This window comes from Electrophorus electricus, chromosome 21 (assembly GCF_013358815.1).
Source record: "Electrophorus electricus isolate fEleEle1 chromosome 21, fEleEle1.pri, whole genome shotgun sequence".
NCBI classification, from domain to species: domain Eukaryota; kingdom Metazoa; phylum Chordata; class Actinopteri; order Gymnotiformes; family Gymnotidae; genus Electrophorus; species Electrophorus electricus.
Window position 1 is genome coordinate 6,215,648 of NC_049555.1, and position 19,404 is coordinate 6,235,051.

At 42.5% G+C, this 19,404-nt stretch overlaps 2 protein-coding genes across 2 annotated transcripts in view; one reads left to right on the forward strand and one right to left on the reverse strand.

Moving 5' to 3' along the window:
* The window catches only part of cdkl5 (cyclin-dependent kinase-like 5), a 36,774-nt gene extending 35,569 nt beyond the window's left edge, over positions 1-1,205 (reverse strand). The window contains 1 exon segment of the mRNA XM_027011418.2: positions 1,087-1,205. The gene's annotated coding sequence lies outside the window, so the exon portion shown is untranslated.
* A 1,638-nt stretch (positions 1,206-2,843) lies between these two features.
* scml2 (Scm polycomb group protein like 2) overlaps positions 2,844-19,404 on the forward strand; it is a 30,729-nt gene continuing 14,168 nt past the window's right edge. The window contains exons 1-7 of the mRNA XM_035520732.1: positions 2,844-2,907; positions 6,245-6,313; positions 6,454-6,528; positions 6,637-6,707; positions 7,219-7,453; positions 9,520-9,608; positions 9,924-10,167. Coding sequence (XP_035376625.1) covers positions 6,292-6,313; positions 6,454-6,528; positions 6,637-6,707; positions 7,219-7,453; positions 9,520-9,608; positions 9,924-10,167 — 736 coding nt within the window. The 5' untranslated portion in view covers positions 2,844-2,907; positions 6,245-6,291. The remainder of the gene's footprint in view (positions 2,908-6,244; positions 6,314-6,453; positions 6,529-6,636; positions 6,708-7,218; positions 7,454-9,519; positions 9,609-9,923; positions 10,168-19,404) is intronic.

The following is a 19,404-nucleotide window of genomic DNA, read 5'->3' on the forward strand; positions in this document are numbered from 1 at the left end:
AGCATCAGAACATACACAGTGTGAGTCACCATAGAGCCTTCAAGGAATTTTATCATTCCTAGAAGGCAAATTGCCATATTTTATTGGCTATCTCCGTTTAGCTAGAACATACCTCAATGTCAGGACAAACCCACACAGGTTGGGTAGAAATATTTTTCATCTTGAACAGAAAACAAATGAAAGCTTTATGCAATGCAGACAGTAAAGAAACAGGCTCCATTAACTGCTCCATTTTAAGACAGCGTTTGCTATGCATTTAGTAAAGCCAGAAGACAGATAAGGTAACGTTACAGAATCTTAGCCTGATTTTCGCCACCTCGGGCGCGCGGCTTGCAACGCTTTGTCTAATATTGATCGCACTTGACACATCACGGCTCTTGTTGTCTTACTGGTTTGATTATAACTGATGCACTTATTGGCAGAATGGTGAGGCCACCGACACCACTCACGTTTCCGAAGGCTCGTGAAGATGATGTCATGTACACCAAAAGCTACATTTTTAATGCACATACATAGGGGCGCACAACTGCGTTGTGTGTGTGCGTGCGTGCGTGTGTGTGTCAGAGAGAGAGCGAGAGAGAGAGAGAGAGAGAGAGAACGCGCGCTTAAACGATTCGTGGGTGGATCAAAGTTCCATCGTTATATTAAGTGTGACATCCACAAATCCTCCCCTTTCTATCCGCACCAGTGAGTGTCTTGAGGATACTGATGCGCGCGGAAGCTTGTTGCACGGTATCACGAAATGACCATTTGCTCACACCATCTTCACGCGCTGTCAGCAAGGACTACAACATTATACAGTACACACGCACGCAGTCTGACACAAGTGAATGAGGCATCGTGACATATTACATAACCTTTCTTGTAAATGTAGCCTAAAAGACACCACGGAGGACATTATAACTAAAATTAAATGACCCGTGTCTGTGTGTGGGCAGGTAAACCTAGAGATGTATATGTTCTTCATAGAGACGACCAGCTGATCTATACCTATGAACAACCACGAATTGTGCGAAAAATGGGTAGGTGCACCGATAACATATGTACCCCGACCCACCCCCCTAAAAAATGCCGGATAAAACTCACTCAGGTCCTCGACGACGGTGCGCAAACTCCGCACTCATAGCCACGAAGGGATGTTTTCATTTTTACCTGCAATGGTAACCCATCATTACAGCTGCAATACTATCCACCTCCATTCTATTCCATTGACAACCTACCAAAGCAATTTCCAGAGCGGTGCCGTCCTGAGTGACGTACTGTAGACCAATCAAAACGCCATGCGAGTGTCGGCCTCTGCGAAGAGCCTTTTGTGTCCAATCATGGCAGAAGAGCAGCAAGAATCGCCCAAAGGGGCAGGACTTCAGAGCGGTCGGGTTGAGCATTTTGTCCACTCTGTAAAACCGATTGGGTTCTGTAAAAATGGTTGAGGGATGTTTCCGCGTGAAGTGATCATTTTATTAGGCGAAGGTTTCAAATCCAATAAATAGGACATTTGTTGACGATTTTGATAACCCACCACCTTTTAACCTACTATTCTACTAAAAATTGATTGATTTTTAAAACTTGATTTGACATTGTAAAGAAGTGTAGATTTGATTTTCTCCCTAATTATCAGCGTGACGTGTTAATTGAATGGGGTCTGAAATTCGGAATTTCGAGATTAAATTGCCTTTTCAAATATCTAAAATTTTGCCGATTTTCTGAAGTTCAAATTGTTTTAAACATGTACCTTGAAAACATCTAAATTTGAAGAATAACATTTATGCGAGAGCTGTGTTAAAGTAAAATAGCCTATACTCACTGCAGCCTTAAACCTAGTCATAAAATATGTCCGACTTTTAAACATCCGATAAAGTAGTTTTCATTATTTAGCTATTTGTGAAAATCATCCGTTAATACAGTGAATGCCGAATCGGGGAGCGAAAGAAGGTTTCTAGTGACGCCTAGTGATAATTTTTCGTCATGATTGGAAGAGGTTCCAGGTGAGTAACTGCAGTGTACTATAGAAGCACCGTGCACTTTCACAGCTGCTGAAGGACATCTGTCCGAAATGTTGTTTCTCTGGAAACCTTACTTCATCTTACTACAACCTTACTACAATCTCGCTCTTCACTATAATAGAATATTAATATAATATAATACCATCAGAATATAATATAATATAATATAATATAATATAATATAATATAATATAATATAATATAATATAAGCAGTATAATAGAATATTCATATACTTATTGCAAAAAATATTACAGAATATTACAGAAAAGGTTAAAATATGTAAGTGAAAATATTAAATATTCACATACTGAAAAACCAAGGGTTCAAAAAGGAATCTGACAAAACAAAGCCTTTCCCGTGTAAAATATGCCTGTTAATAGATTGTTTTCTAACCACTTGTCGACGTGACGTAAGCAAACTCATTGTTCCAGTTAACCGTTTTGGCTACGGCTAAATTAATTTCAGGGCAATGAATTTCGATTATACTGTACTCTTCGTTTAGACGTCAGTTATAAATAAGCAGAATTTATAATTAAGAGTTTATAATTAAGACTTATATTTAACAGAGTTTATTATAATTAACAGAGTTTAAAATTTTATAAAATAGTCATTGTTTACATCCTAAACACAAATACATTGTAAGAATTATGACGGTAGTTAAAACTGTTGGATTCCTGGTGGATTTTCAATTAGGTCATTCAAACGCCTAGTTCAAATGCAATTTACGGTCAGCCTGCTTTGAACTACACGGACCCCCATGCGCCGTGGCCTAGTTGCACCGCACCGGCGGATATAGACGGCAATAGCTACTTAAGGCTGGACATGCGCGGAGGTGCACGAAAAATGGCGGCCTAGTTCCAATGGAAATCAGAGAACCCCATTGTAATTTCCCAGTTTAAACGGTACGTAAGATAAATGCCAATTGTGTTTTGTGAACATTTAGAAATTGGTTTCATTGTAAAACCTTTCTGCGTGCGTCTCAGACTAAGTCGGGAGCAGAAATATGAAGCTTAAGTATTTTGGGGGATTTCAGCATGTTTTCGTATGGCTGTTACTCGCAGAACTATGCACTCTCTCTAGCGTACACACTCAGCCTATGTTTGGTAAACTATTATAGCCCGAAAGGCTAAATAACGAATGTGACAGTGAAGGTAAATAAATATAGAAATATTGATCTACAAAATGCGTATGTTTTGTTTGTAATCGCTTAACTTAAAGACACTTAGTGGGTTTATTTAAGTGTATTTGGAACGCTGACAATGTTTTTAGTAAATTGTCATCCTATTACAGGGGCATAAATATCAAAATATTACGTGCTCTCAGTTTTTTATTTAAAATGATTAAAATCTGTCCGTAAGATAAACATTCCCTTTCTCCTACATTGTCTGCTTTACGGGAATTTAATACAATTTTCCGCTGATCAAAATAAGTAATGATGCTTCCCTCGCATCAGCTTATTCGTATATAGTATCACGAGTGCGATTTAAAGCGTTTATTTAGATGATCGTTATGTGTGGTGGTGGAAGGTTCTGCCTGTTCTAGCATACACACCTTTTCTAGGTTAGGCGTGTTTAAAGAAGGGGCAAAAAAGTAATGACTGGGGAAAAAACAGCACTAAAAACGTGTTTTACTTTCAAATAAACTGTAGGTATTCTACATACACTTAGAAATGTTAAATACAATAATACAAAAATATTGCTAGTAAGTTTACATAGTAAGATAGTAAGTTTAGGTTTTATTGATAAAAAAAAACAAAAACACCCCATCCAAGTACTGTGGTAAAAAAAAAAAGTTTCAAATGTTCATCCATTATCTACTTGTTCTGTAACTATATCATATGCTATGTGCTATTAATAGTTTTGAGTCAATTGCATATGGCTGGTCCATTATGGAATATTGAGTTTGCTGTAGGCATTCCCCTCCAGCTAGCACACTGTGTAAGAGAGGCAGGGGAAGGGGTAGCTGAGCATGTCTGGTGGGGCCCTGAATGGATCATCAGAAAATGAGGTGTTGGAAAGCTCTCCATGTCTGCTATAGACGTGCCCGGCCAAACGGCATTTTATGGCAGTTTGGAATCTTTATGACAGTTGACTGAATGGGAATTGCTGTCTAACACAGCAAAAGAGACAGCTGGAGCCCGTGCCCGCGTGTGTGCGCGTGCGTGTGTGTGTGTGTGTGTGTGTGTGTGTGTGTGTGTGTGTGTGTGTGTGTGTGTGTGTGTGTGTGTGTGTGTGTGTGTGTGCGCGCGCGCACACATGGGTGCGTGTTGTAAGGAACTGAGACTACAGACGGTGAGAGCTTTGGAATGGGTGTTTTGGTGAGAGGTTCAGGAGACTTCATCTGTTTCTGTGGTACAAGGACTGATTAGAGATCTGTGTTTGTGTTCTTTTCCTCCTCCGGGTCACCTGGCTTGGCCTTGCTGCTGCAAGAATGTAAGAAATTTATATGATTATGAAGTCCTTGAAAATGCTTAGGTTGAATGCTTTTTAGAACAGCGTTTCTGCCTGGCAAAGTTTGCTGTTATCTTGCATGAACACTGTGTTTTCAAAGAAGATGGTTTTAGCTTTTTTTGGTTAATTGAAGATTCTTTGGGACTTAAAGTATCAAAAAATTGCTTTTTGTTTCTTTTATTTGGGTGGGGGTGTTAGGGTTTGGCTGTTTTAGCCAGAATTTATTTACTTTTAGATTACATTTATAGTGTTTAGCAGACATTTGCTCTCCAGAGCAATTTAAAAAGGTGCTTTGTTGTATATAGTGCTCTGTTAACTCAATTAAAGGTATCTGTATTGCAGTATATATGCCAATACATATCAAATAGTGAATGAATAAATATTAGTAAAAGAAATCATTAACGATAAATGATTGGTTTTGAACAGAAGTCTTGCTTCTCCTGATTCTGCATATAGTGCAGCTACCTGATGTGAGTAGAAGTGATGTTGCGGTGTTGCTCCACATCGTATTTGCTGCTTGATCTATAGGAGAAAGAAAAGGAGAAAAACACAAAGGGAACTACAGTTACATGTGGCATCACGTCATTGTCACTGTTCCAAGCTGTTCACCAAACTGTCTGTGCATCTGCCATTTGTCAGGTTTGTTGTCTGGAATATCAGGAAAAAACTCTGTCTGTCCACAGTGCACCATGCAAGTTCCACTGTGGTGCTTGGGATAATTTACAGAGGAAAGCTGTTGTTTTGACGGGCCAGAGGTGCCCCTAATGTTGCCATCTTTATCAGTATCACATTCTGTGCATTACATTTTTTTTTTTTTTTACCCTTCAAACGAGTACTTTGTTTCACCTGTTTTCCTTCAGAATCAAGGATGTGCAGTTCTACATTCAGGATCTCTGTTTTTCTTCTTTTGTTCACGCGCACGGAGCCGTGCACGGATGGCCCCATCTCCAGCCTAGATCGTGCGGCGTTTCTATTCCAAACCAGCAGCTCTGAGCTGTCGCACTCCTACATGCGTGTCAGATAAGAAAGTAGCAGTGCTCCTCTCAGGGACTGATCTGCGGACTGACCCGGCTCCGGCCAAGATTTATTCATTTATTTCATTTCTTTGGCATGGCCTGGGTGCAACTGGTCACCAGCCAGTGAAAGTCGGGGGCTGGATGGCCAGTGGGAGCAGTAAGCCGGATGGTCAAAGTGGGGGGCTGATGGAGGTGGGGGTTGCCTGTTGGGAGTTGGGCTTTGATCCTGTGAGTCTGCACTCTTTGGGAACTCCACTGACTTATTACTGTCAGGCTTCAGAAAACCAGAGAAAACGGCTGCGCTTTGATTTCAGTACAGGTATGCATGATTTAGGGGCTCTCTTGCATCTACTGGCGACGTGAACGGCTTTCAAGGGCAGGGAAGCGGCAGGGGGATAATCCAGGCCTTCCTGGGTCATCATGCTAATGGAATGATGTGAACTGAAGCTCTCTTAGATGGAACATGCATTACTCGCAGAGGATTAAGCTATACAGAGACATTAGATAAATAAAGCAGACACACATTACACAGCAAGAATATAATAAGTTGGCTGGTAGGTTTTTGGATGTGTTTTCACTGTATTTTCAGTGTTGATCAATTGGTTGGTTGATCATCTCTTTTATGATTAATGGTTTTTGTATCTAAATCTATTCTACATTAATGTTACATGTTTTGGAAATAATAGTTTGTAATCTAATTTAATTTATAATAATTAACAACCTGTACTGTAACTGTTCAGTCTCTAAGTTCCACTCTCCACTCTCACTGTTAGCTCCGGGCCATTCCATTGTCCCATTGACTGGGGGGCTTCATGTCAACATGGGCAGAACACCTCAGAAAGGTAACCACAACGGTTCCAGCTGGACTTCTTTATTTCTTTCTTATTTATTTAAGATGCATTTTTCTGTCAACTCTTTAAATGACGTTTGGGTAGTTGTCTGTTTTGATATTTGAATTTGAATAAGCATTTTCTTTTTATAGAACAAAAAAACAGCAAAAAGGAGAAAGCAAGGAGTAGCACTGATGTAGCAGCCCCCCCGCAGACAGTTTACAATGGTACAGCCCATCCTTTGTTTAACCAAATGCAAGTGTGGTGGTTCAGCATCCTAATGTATGACCTAATGTTTATCAAGAACATGCTTCCCTCCCACTCATGTTTCCCAGAGCCATTCAGCTGGGAGTCTTACTTAAAGGAGACCTCCTCCATGCCAGCGTCCCCAAGCTGTTTCAGACAAGTATGCGGTGTTCATTCCAGCAGAAATACTAATTGAAAAACACAAGTCAGATGAGTACCTAAGCAGGGAAGTGTTTATGACTGCTAAGCATCTCCGATGTATGTTTTTAGGTGTTCAGGTATTGGTTCAGTTAGTAATATATTGGCAGAGCTAGACCTGGTCCAAAGGCAAAGCAAGTGAATGAGATTTTAATGACGGGGAACACACACACACAAAATAGCCATTTATCATCAAACTTTTCTCAAACAAAGATATAGATTATTGATCTGCTACCAGTCATTAAACAGTATATATATATATATATATATATATATATATATATATATGTGTGTGTGTATGTGTATGTATATCTGACAATGAGTCTTTATAACATTTTTCATACTCTAGCATCAAATGGCTGTTTTAATACTATAATTTAATTCTATAGTGGTGATTCTGCATTCTGTACAGTTGCATGTTAAGACTGGGCTAACCCTGTGAAAAGGTACTCATGGGTCTTTTCCCTCTTTAGTCTAGAGTCCCTCCCACTAACGATTTTATAGTGGGTATGAAAGTTGAGGCTCATGACCCACGGAACTCCCCGTCTGTGTGCATCGCCACGGTGATGGGCCTGATGGGAGTGCGTCTGCGCCTGCGCCTGGATGGCAGCGACAACACCAACGACTTCTGGCGACTGGTCGACTCATCCGACATTCAGCCTGTGGGCACCTGTGAGAGGGGTGGGGACATGCTGCAGCCACCTCTGGGTGAGTCGCACAAGCCAAAGGTGTCTCCATGTCAGTGTCTCTGTCTCCGGGTGTCTCCCTGCCCAGGTGTCTTTGTCTATGGGTGTCTCCCCAGCAGTTAGCCCTCCCTTGAGAGAACAGGGGTGCATGGTTCTACTACATACCAGCCACTTTATTAGGAACACCCATCTTGTATCCACACTCACTGACCACTGCTGGGGCGATTTTGTGAATGTACAGTTATAGACTGCATGCACTGTTTACCAGCCACCCGCTTCCCCGTTCATCACTTGTCAATTTCTGACCTTAGAACCACTGTTGACTGTACCACACCCACATAATATCTGTTCGTAACGGAGAATTAAGGCTAATGTGGTTGTGGTGTGGTAGTGAGATGGTGGTGAGATGATTCCGATATGGTAGTGGTATTGGTGTGGGGTGGGTGTGGTAGTGGTGTAGGGTGGTAATGGATTGGTACTGGGGTGGGATGGTAGTGGAGTGGTACTGGGGAGGCATGGTGTTGAGTCCAGGAGTCGTGGCCTGTTTGATGTGATTGTCAGTAGCTGTACCGATGCTTTATGAGTAAGAACATGGACGTACATCTGGAGGAAGACGTCTCTCCTGTTTCCTTGTGAGTTATCACAGGAATTTTCTCTATAAAACAAATGAATACCGAGATGTGCAGAGGTGTATATTCTACTGTAAATACCTGGTATCAATGCATAAAGGTGGGGCTATCCTGTATCTTTTAAGACTTTCAGTCTGTCCTGTAGTTCTATCAAGTCAAGAACCTAGTGTATTAGTTTCCTTAATAATCCTTTAATAGCAAATATTCTCCATTGACAGAGATGTAGTAGGTGGAAATCTGCGTAACACACTTGCATTATAAAGGCATTATAATCATGGAACAGGCACCTCGTTAGGGACGTGTGTTTGCCCTACAGGATGTAATATGGCTGCATGTTGCTTTGCCGCTACAAAACCATGTGCAGTGCCAAGCACGAGGCCTGATGACACCAACCACATAACCACCATGGACACCAATCACATGGCCACCAATAACAATGATAACTTTCTTGCCCCACAAACTAAAATAAGTGGAACTTCTGCATTTTACACAAAATTGGAATCTGTTTTTTGAATCTGGCTTTTAAACGTGTACATTTTACACTAATTGTATATTTATTATTAATAAATAAGTCAAGTCTGCATTACAGTTACAGTGTGTCCAAATGTGCAATATATAATTTTTGCCTTTATTGGCCTCTGGGACAGTCTGAGTGTGTCCAGGTCCCTCTACAGGGTCCTCTCTTAGATACTCTTCAGTGTTCAGCAGTAGTCTGCCAAAACAGAACAGATGCACTTTCCTTGGTACCACTGTTTCATACATATACATAATGACACATGAGTGTATTGGAAAAAAAACTATGGGTAATGGAGAAATTCTGAAATTCAGTGTGTGAACATGCATAATAAACAGCTCTTTTTTTGCGGGAATCAAAATTACTGTTGATCAGTGTAACCTTCATGTTTAACATGTTTACAGTTAACATGAGACAACACTATGGGTTTAAGTAAATACAAGTGTGTGTGTGTGTATATATAACACACATACACACACACAGCGGGTGAAATAAATATTGAACATGTCACCAATTTTCTAAGTAAATATATTTCTAAAAGGTGCTATTGACATGAAATTTTCACCAGATGTCGGTAACAACCCATCCAATCCACACATGCAAAGAAATCAAACCATAGATGTCCATAAATTATGTGTTTATGTTTAATTAGAAAACTGGTCTATATTTTCAATATAGATTGATGTGCACTGTTGTGGTATAGACATGCACACTAGTTAATCAGCTCATACAGATGGAGCCTGGTTGGAAAATTATCAATATTACTAAATGCAACTCATCCTATATTTCTAATCATGCACTAGGTATTTGGGATTTAGACATGACCTAAGTGAAATTATCTATCAGTGAGACATGCCATAATGTTAGTGTAGAGTTATGCATTACCTCCTGATTTTTTTTTCTCTCTCTCTCTCTCCTTACTCTGATCCCCCCCCGCTGCTCCAGGGTTCAGGATGAACGCCTCGTCTTGGCCCCTGTTTCTACTGCGGACGCTGAGTGGAGCTGAGGTGGCTCCAGCCTCGGCCTTTAAAAAGGTAACGCAGGACCGGCTGGAACCCTCCACATTTTGAGCCTAAGGAACCACCTTTGGCCTCATGAACCGTGCTTAAAATGTCCGTTCATTTTAAATCCCCATTACCGCTCCGAGATGACAGGCTTGCGTGTGGTTCAGTGTTCTCTACATCTTCTATTTCAAGTTAGGCTGCTTAAAGTCAGGCCATCCATGGAGTGCAATGATTGTAGTTGTGGATATTCATTTTAATGTCATTGAGTTATATCCTCTTACATGAAATTATTGGGTTTTTTTTCTTAACCGTTTTCTGCTTTGTTCCTCTTCTGGCTTCTGCTAGGAGCCACCCAAACCCCCACTGAACTATTTTAAACCTGGTATGAAGCTGGAAGCTGTGGATAAAAAGAACCCCTACCTCATCTGCCCCGCTACCATCGGAGACATGCGAGGAGACAAGATCTTTGTCACGTTCGACGGCTGGCGAGGTGCTTTTGACTACTGGTGCAAGTACGACTCCAGAGACATCTTCCCCGTGGGGTGGTGCCAGCTAACCAACCACAGCTTACAACCGCCCGGCAGCAGCTGTGAGTACCTTTTATTGCCACTAGATGGCACCATAGCTTTTGTTGTTGTTTCACGGGGCCAGCATATTGTATTACAGAAATTATATTTCAGAACCACACAGCCACTGCAAAGGTTAGGAATACACCTGAATTCATGTTGTTTCACTCATTTGATAATTACTAAGCCATTGTTGTCCGTTGTCTAAGCCATTCAAAAGCTTGTTAATGGTAATTTGAAATAAGTATGTGCAAAAATATTATACACAAAATTATTTCATCAACCTCTTACTAATAATGTGGAGTTTTGCCCTATTAATTAATTTAGAATTTAATTACAGATGAATTTTCTCTCTATCTATTTGTTCATCTTTGTCTGTCTGTCCACATCCTTGCACTTAAACAGTAGGTCACTTTCTGTTAATCATCTTTTGTAAGAACATTTAAAATAGCAGGTGTTCACTGAGGTACCGTTTGTAATGAAAATGCCTCTGCAGCAGAGACAAGAAGCATGATTAGACTTGATTAGCTTTGATAATCCTATATTTTTTTGGTTATTAAACTATTTTGTGTGTGTGTGTGTGTGTGTGTGTGTGTGTGTGTGTGTGTGTGTGTGTGTTATTTTTTAACAGATTCTTTTTTAACATGTCTTCAATATAGGCTTTTTGAATTGATCAGCTCAGTCTATTTTTACACAGCGTTAACATGACCCTTAATAAATATGATATTGTAATCTTGTAATGTATTTTCGCATACAAAAATGATTGTTACAGATGGTTAGATTTTGGGTAGCTGTAGATTTGTGATTCAGCTCATCCCCTCAGTGCGACAGATGAATGGCCCAATCGAAGCACGTACCTCGACTCTAAATCTCTTTAATGACGTGCACTTATCAGGGTACTCTGAGCGTGGCTTCACCTGTGTTTGTCTCCCAGCGGGGTGCAGATCCTGAGTGGGCTGCTTTATCACAGCCACTGGGCCCTGAGTGCAGCCTCCGCTCCAGCAAGTCCTCTGGCCCTGCCTAGCTTATGGACGTGAGGTGATTGGCTGGGTGCAGGGTGTTGGACAGCAGCGGTCGTATGCCTCGCCTGTCGTTTGTGCCTCTGCTGGGCGGAGGAAGTTCTACCATGTCCCTGCGTGTTTTTTGAGGGCTTACCAGAAGTGATGGTTTAGCTCTGATAGGCTGTCTGTGCTGCTGTTCAGATGGGGTCTGTATTATGGCGTAATTCCTCCTGTCACGTTTACAGTGTTTAGTGGACAGTCTTTTTTTGATTATCTCACTGAAGTTTGATATCTTAATGTAGCAGGATATTGAGTGAATATTGCAGGAAAGGCCACTGGTATTCTTTTAATTGGACTTTTAGTAGTTTAATTGTATTAGTAGTGACAGTATATTTGCAATTTTGGTTATTACAGATTATTACTTCATCTTGTACAGACAAAGTAATTGCTGGTGTAAGATGTGCCCCTGTACTGACCTGATCAGTTTCTTGCATTCTTTTATGGAATTTGCTGGAATCAGATCAGGCCTAGGAATCACTGTCTTGTTGGCTTACACCTGGAGTGCTGTGGAGATATATCCGTACAGCTCTCTGGCTTGTGCTGCAGAGAGGCTTTGTGTTACAACCCCCCATCCCCCATCGTCACGGCGACACGGCGGCTGTGGACACCCCTCCATGTCTGGCTTTATCAGTTTTGTTTTGTGCAGAAAGGTTCAGTTTATGTTAAGTGTCCATCAGGCTGCAAGTGGGAGAGAGATTTTATTTGGACCTGTACATGCTACGAGCTTTTGACTTGGTTCAGATTAGATCATTTCACCCTCAAAAACATTTTTGTGATCAGTTGGTGTAATTTTTATTTATTTTTTTGCTAGTTTTTTTGTTTTGTTTTGTTTTGGTACCGTTAACATTCAAACAATTTAGTGCACTCACTTGAGTAATCAAAATGGTTTTCTTTGGGTTTTGGACTGTCATCTGAATGTCTGTGGCAGTCATTTGAGCTGCATCTCTTTTTTTTCTTGGCTGGACACCGGAGGTTTGAGAAAACCCAGCTAAGTTAGTGATGTGTGATTTATGCTTGTCAGTCCTTTTATTGACAGGTTTAAGAGATCTCTCATAGATCATAGATCTCATAGAGGAAAATAAAACATTTTATTAGTAGAGATTCTGGTATTACATTAAAGATTAAATTAATTATTACCACATTGTATTAAATAGGTCGTGTTCATTTAAACCTTGACACAATTTTGGTTTCAAATGCTACATTCTTATAGAGTTGTCATCATATACTGTTACTTGTAAATAATTAAATCATGTTAGGAGTATGTGAAGAAGAAAAAATCTAGACTAAATTATTTAATTTTGGACATAAAAGTACACATTAAAATAAAAGGCTGACCTGACTCACAAAGACAAAATGAAGTCAACACAGTTCAAGGTGGCACTGAAACAGTGATGTGTTTTTAGTGGGTGATCATTCACCACAATGACTTGAAAATCACCATTAGGCATGTTATTGTGAGTCATGTATTGAAAATATCCTTAATTAACATACTGTTTGAATATTTTATTACAGAACAAAATTAATTACATTGGCGAATAAAGGGGAACATTACTGTTTAAAAAAAATACACAAAATAACACTACAAAGTAATAAGTAACTTCACTCAGCATGGGTGTTGATAATCCCAAAATATACATAGAATAAGGATGCAGACGAGTTTCCAGTGTGTTCCTCAGTGCTCCGAGAGCCTTGCCCGTGCTGTAGGACTAGGTGGCTGTGGTCTTGGACACTGGTGAGTGCCTTTAGTCACTTGTTTTCTGTCATTTGTTGACTTTGTATTGTTGACTGAATAGATGATCATTAACAAGTAAAATCTTTGTAATGAGCCTAGCAGAATGTGTTTGTGTGTGGGAGAGTAGAGAGACTGACAGAGAAGGATATCTTAATTTTTTTTAATGGTTTATCCTCAGGCAGTAAGAGTGTGTGTGTGTGTGTGTGTGTGTGTGTGTGTGTGTGTGTGTGTGTGTGTGTGTGTGTGTGTGTGTGTGTGTGTGTGTGTGTGTGTGTGTGTGTGTGTGTGTGTGTGAGCGAGCGAGCGTGAACTAAGGAACAATAGAGGGCACAAAACAAAGCACCCATGAAGACATGGTCCTTAATGAGCACATATTTAGTTCCTCTGTATATGTAGTAAATTCTTCCTGCTTATTGTAAAGTGTTGGATCAAGCACTTTTTTTTGCCCCTGCTGGTCTCTGATTTCATTTTAATATTTGTTTTTAATGCTAACAAAAGTCTTCCTCTCTTTATCGATACTTTTTTTTCTGATTTCCTTTTCGCTGCTGTCCACTGCATTGATGAATGTGTGAATCTCTGTAGAAACAAGTGTGTATGTTTATAGCATGTATATAGATTTCATCCCTTGTTGCTTGTGTTGATAGAAGGTGTCATTTGTTTTAAGAGAATATTGTAATTGCAAGTAAAGGGATCAGTGAATTGTAGTTTTTGCTTTATGAATATACTGCCAGAGTTTTTGCTTTAGCAGTTTACATTTTGTCTTGCACTGGTCAGCGTCCATCTTTCCTCAGTAAACATCAGGAGGGAGTTTGCTACCATGGCATGTTTTACCATTAGGATATTTTATAATAGCGTACGAAAAAATATATGAACTGATTGATTCGTGGGGGCGTTCCACTGTAAATCTTCCTCGAATTATCCTACATATGCCTTCGAATTAGTTAGCTGCGAGCAGCTTCTCTTTTGTTCACCTCAGCCCAATCACTGGATATCTGTGCTGTTTTTACAGCGTTTCTGCCAGTGGTTATTTGTGCAATATATGCAACCACCTCTGCTCCAGATTTCACACCTACACTGCGAACAATAGAATAGTCTCCCTTCATAAGCGGCAGTCGTCGCTACAGTTGGACTTTACGCTCCAGAGGGGAAATGGGTAAGGCGAAGTCATTAATTCAAGTTGAGTTTGTGTTCGCCTTTGGTTCTTCCATGCCAGCAGCGGTCTAATAGAAAGAAATATGAATACGATCCTTGTCAGATATGGCAAACGCGGTACTTCTTTGTTGGCTTGGGCAGATTATTAAATAAGACTTTCGGTCGGTGTTCCCCCGCAGACCTGTGCCGTATTTAGCCAGAGTTTCCTGCTTACTTAAAGCTGTCTGTCAGCCGGTTCTCCGGGGACGTCTGAATGGGCTTGGGTTACGGCGGGTCCCCCCTTCCACGGGCGTCTGAACGCGCTAATGCGGCCAACAGGAGGCTGCGTGGCCCTCGGCGGCCCCGCCTGAATCGGGGTGCCCTGATCCGTTTTAACCTTTTTACCCCCCACCCCCACCTCACCTCTGAAAGCTTGGGTGGAGCTTCGAAAGGCAGAAGACTGATGGGTGCTGTCAATACTAGCCTCTGATAACATGCACCCTTCTCCCCCCGCATGCATCCCCCGCCAGCCGCCTCCTCCTCCTCTCCTCCCCGCCTCCATGCTAATTACTTATCGCCCATTCACTGCGCGCTCCGGCTCGCGCTTCGCCGGCTAAGGCTTTGTTACGCGCTGCTGTTGATACCGGAGAATCATAACGGATCGTGAAACGGGGCTTTTTTTTTTTAAAGTCAGATAAGGTTTTAGCATTGTCTCCAAATTGACAACATCGACAGGACGAGATATCGACAAAAGACACATGCGGTTATTTCTGCGCGAGACGCGGATATTCGAAAGTTGTCGCGCGGTGAGGCGTTTCGGGTGAGTTATTTCACGAGCAGCCCGTTCTGTGGCTTTTGTCTCGCGCCTGCTCGTATCGGAAAAGTGGTCTCGTGGTTGTGAATAGAGGAAGGACGAACGCAGCTTTGTTCCACTGGCTGTTGCATTTATTAAAAACGTGGTGGGCGAATTTAACAGAGGAGTTGGTAGAACTATTTTTAATAGCATTGTTTCTTATTTTATTTAGTTTGCGTCGCTCTTTGTGAAATATTTGAAAAATAAATTAGTGTTGGATTTTGCAGACCTGTTAAAAAGATAACGAATAAGTATAAGATAGTAGGTTTCTGTCTCGTGATCTTAGTTTAATTTTTTTTTTAATAAAATAAAACTTTGGAATTCATTTTTCTTTTTTCTTTGTTTGTTTGTTTTTAGCTTTTATGAATCTAATATCGGTGTCAGTTCTGCAGTTTGCTTCCAACTGTTAATTTTATTTAACTATCAGAGCAGCAGTTTTATTCTATATTCAGCTTTTACTCAGTTTTGGTCTTTTATTTAGTGTTATTTAAGGAGCTATTGAGACATTCAGTATCCTATTACAATGGTTCATTTAATCACCCCAAGTCTGGGGCATTTTCTTGCTAAACACACACACACACACACACACACACACACACACACACACACATACATGTGGTTCTAGTTCTCACTAGGCAGCATGGGTAATACGTGTGCAAGATAGAGTGGATACATGGTGGGAGGGATGGAGCTATGAGCCCAGCTGTGGTCCAGTTCCTCCCACACACCCCAATGCCACACAGTCCCAGAACCAGTCCGGGCCCTGCTCTGGGCCAGTGATGCCTCTGCACCTCCACCTTTTCTGGCCCTCTCCTGAAGGCAGGAGGTCACCGGGTGCTTCACTGGCATGGAGAGCTCTGATCAGCTCCACATGCTTCTGTAATTAACAGATGATTAATGGAACAGAAATCCGATCTCCTTTCAGACTCACTCCACCGGGACGTGGGTGGAGCTGAGGAGTCGGATTTTATTTGTGTACTGAAATCATTTTTCTAATACGTCAGATTTACTCTGTGGAGAGATTTTTAAAAACGTGTTTATGTAACTGTAGTCTTGGTTCAGTTTCCATATAGTAAGAGTTTATGACAATCCACTGAGGATGATTCGGCACTGTACAGCCTTAAACTCTCAACATGATTCTGATTTTTAAATACATTTTTCTTGGAAGGCCTGTTTTTACCGATGTGATGTAGCTGGAGAGGAATACGGTGTGAGCTCTGGACTTCCATGTGTCATGTGTGAAGTCAGGCACTTTAGTGAAACGCTCTTCTATTCTTTAGTGAAACGCTCTTCTTTTCTTCCAGTCTCTTGGCCCTACTCTCGTCTCCCCAGAGAGCTACCAGGGGAGACAGCTGTGCCTCTGACCCTGTGTGTGGGTGTGCATGTCTGAAAATGTGTACGTCTGTGTGTGAACGTGTGTGCATTTATTCTGTGAACTTGTTTGTTTGCCTCTGTGTGTGTGTGTGTGTGTGTGTGTGTGTGTGTGCGTGTCTATGGCTCTGTGAGCATGCGCGTAGGTCAGTGTGTGTGAACATGTATGTATGGCTGTGTTAGCATGCGTGTATATATATCTGTGTGTGTGTAGCTGTATGATTATGTGGTTATGGTTCTGTGCATGTGTGTATAGCTGCGTAAGAGAGTTTGTATGTCTGTGTGAATGACTCTTTGAGCACAAGTGAATATGTATGTGAGAGTATGTGTGCGTGTGTGTGTATGTTTTTGTGACCATGTGTGTGTGTGCATGTTTTTTGTGTGTGTGTGTGTATGGCTGTGTGAGGGAGCATGTGTGTGGCTGTGTGAATGACTCTTTGAGCGCGAGTGTATATGTGTGTGAGTCTGTGTGTGTGTGTGTGTGTGTGTGTGTGTGTGTGTGTGTGTGTGTGTGTGTGTGTGTGTGTGTGTGTGTGTGTGTGTGTGAGCATGCTTGAGAACATGTGTAGGTCTTTGTGATTGTGTGTATGTCTTTGCATGTCTATGTGGCTCTGTGTCTTTGCATGTCTATGTGGCTCTGTGAGTGAATGTATGTGTGTACGGTTCTGTAAGTGTGTGTGTGTGTGTGTCTATTTGAGTCTGTATGTAAACATGTGTATGGTTCTCTGAGCAAGTGTGTCTCTGGTTGTGTTACTGTGAGTAGTTGAGTATGGTTCTGTAAATGCGTGTGTCTCTTTGAGTGTGTGTCTGTGAGTGTGTTTGTGTCTCTGTGAGCATGTGTGTTTGTGCGTGCGTGTGCCCTGGGAACAATCCCAGATGTATTTAGGAAAGCTGGCTGGTGCTGCCACCCTTTCAGCCTGTCTGAAATATGAGCACTTTATCTGATCCCATTGTGATGTGCAGTACGGAGCCAATGAGTGAGAGAGAGAGAGAGAGAGAGAGAGAGAGAGAGAGAGTAAGTAGTATGGGGAGTGAGGGAGGTCTGTGAGAGAGAGGAGTAGAGGAGAGTAGTATGGGGAGTGAGGGAGGTCTGTGAGAGAGGAGTAGAGGAGAGTAGTATGGGGAGTGAGGGAGGTCTGTGAGAGAGAGGAGTAGAGGAGAGTAGTATGGGGAGTGAGGGAGGTCTGTGAGAGAGAGGAGTAGAGGAGAGTGGTATGGGGAGTGAGGGAGGTCTGTGAGAGAGAGGAGTAGAGGAAAGTGGTATGGGGAGTGAGGGAGGTCTGTGAGAGAGAGGAGTAGAGGAAAGTGGTATGGGGAGTGAGGGAGGTCTGTGAGAGAGAGGAGTAGAGGAGAGTAGTATGGGGAGTGAGGGAGGTCTGTGAGAGAGGAGTAGAGGAGAGTAGTATGGGGAGTGAGGGAGGTCTGTGAGAGAGAGGAGTAGAGGAGAGTAGTATGGGGAGTGAGGGAGGTCTGAGAGAGGAGTAGAGGAGAGTAGTATGGGGAGTGAGGGAGGTCTGTGAGAGAGAGGAGTAGAGGAAAGTGGTATGGGGAGTGAGGGAGGTCTGTGAGAGAGAGGAGTAGAGGAGAGTAGTATGGGGAGTGAGGGAGGTCTGTGAGAGAGAGGAGTAGAGGAAAGTGGTATGGGGAGTGAGGGAGGTCTGTGAGAGAGAGGAGTAGAGGAGAGTAGTATGGGGAGTGAGGGAGGTCTGTGAGAGAGTGGAGTAGAGGAGAGTAGTATGGGGAGTGAGGGAGGTCTGTGAGAGAGGAGTAGAGGAGAGTAGTATGGGGAGTGAGGGAGGTCTGTGTGAGAGAGGAGTAGAGGAAAGTGGTATGGGGAGTGAGGGAGGTCTGTGAGAGAGAGGAGTAGAGGAAAGTGGTATGGGGAGTGAGGGAGGTCTGTGAGAGAGAGGAGTAGAGGAGAGTAGTATGGGGAGTGAGGGAGGTCTGTGAGAGGAGTAGAGGAGAGTAGTATGGGGAGTGAGGGAGGTCTGTGAGAGGAGTAGAGGAGAGTAGTATGGGGAGTGAGGGAGGTCTGTGAGAGGAGTAGAGGAGAGTAGTATGGGGAGTGAGGGAGGTCTGTGAGAGGAGTAGAGGAGAGTAGTATGGGGAGTGAGGGAGGTCTGTGAGAGGAGTAGAGGAGAGTAGTATGGGGAGTGAGGGAGGTCTGTGAGAGAGGAGTAGAGGAGAGTAGTATGGGGAGTGAGGGAGGTCTGTGAGAGAGAGGAGTAGAGGAAAGTGGTATGGGGAGTGAGGGAGGTCTGTGAGAGAGAGGAGTAGAGGAAAGTGGTATGGGGAGTGAGGGAGGTCTGTGAGAGAGAGGAGTAGAGGAGAGTAGTATGGGGAGTGAGGGAGGTCTGTGAGAGAGTGGAGTAGAGGAGAGTAGTATGGGGAGTGAGGGAGGTCTGTGAGAGAGGAGTAGAGGAGAGTAGTATGGGGAGTGAGGGAGGTCTGTGAGAGAGAGGAGTAGAGGAGAGTAGTATGGGGAGTGAGGGAGGTCTGTGAGAGAGGAGTAGAGGAGAGTAGTATGGGGAGTGAGGGAGGTCTGTGAGAGAGAGGAGTAGAGGAGAGTAGTATGGGGAGTGAGGGAGGTCTGTGAGAGAGAGGAGTAGAGGAGAGTAGTATGGGGAGTGAGGGAGGTCTGAGAGAGGAGTAGAGGAGAGTAGTATGGGGAGTGAGGGAGGTCTGTGAGAGAGGAGTAGAGGAGAGTGGTATGGCGAGTGAGGGAGGTCTGAGAGAGGAGTAGAGGAGAGTAGTATGGGGAGTGAGGGAGGTCTGTGAGAGAGGAGTAGAGGAGAGTGGTATGGCGAGTGTGGGAGGTCTGTGAGAGAGAGGAGTAGAGGAGAGTGGTATGGCGAGTGAGGGAGGTCTGCTTTTGTTTGGTTTTTCACAAAGCTTCTCCTCATGCCATTTTACACCTCCATTGATGCATTTGATGCATTGGTTGACACTTTGAATTGCAGATATCTGATACTCTTGACATTCTCTCTCTCTCTCTCTCTCTCTCTCTCTCTCACACACACACACAGAGGTTATGCTAGGAATTGTCCATTAGTGCGATTTGATTGTGCTGGCAGAAACTGAGAGTTGATATAAATATTTTAGCATCATACCC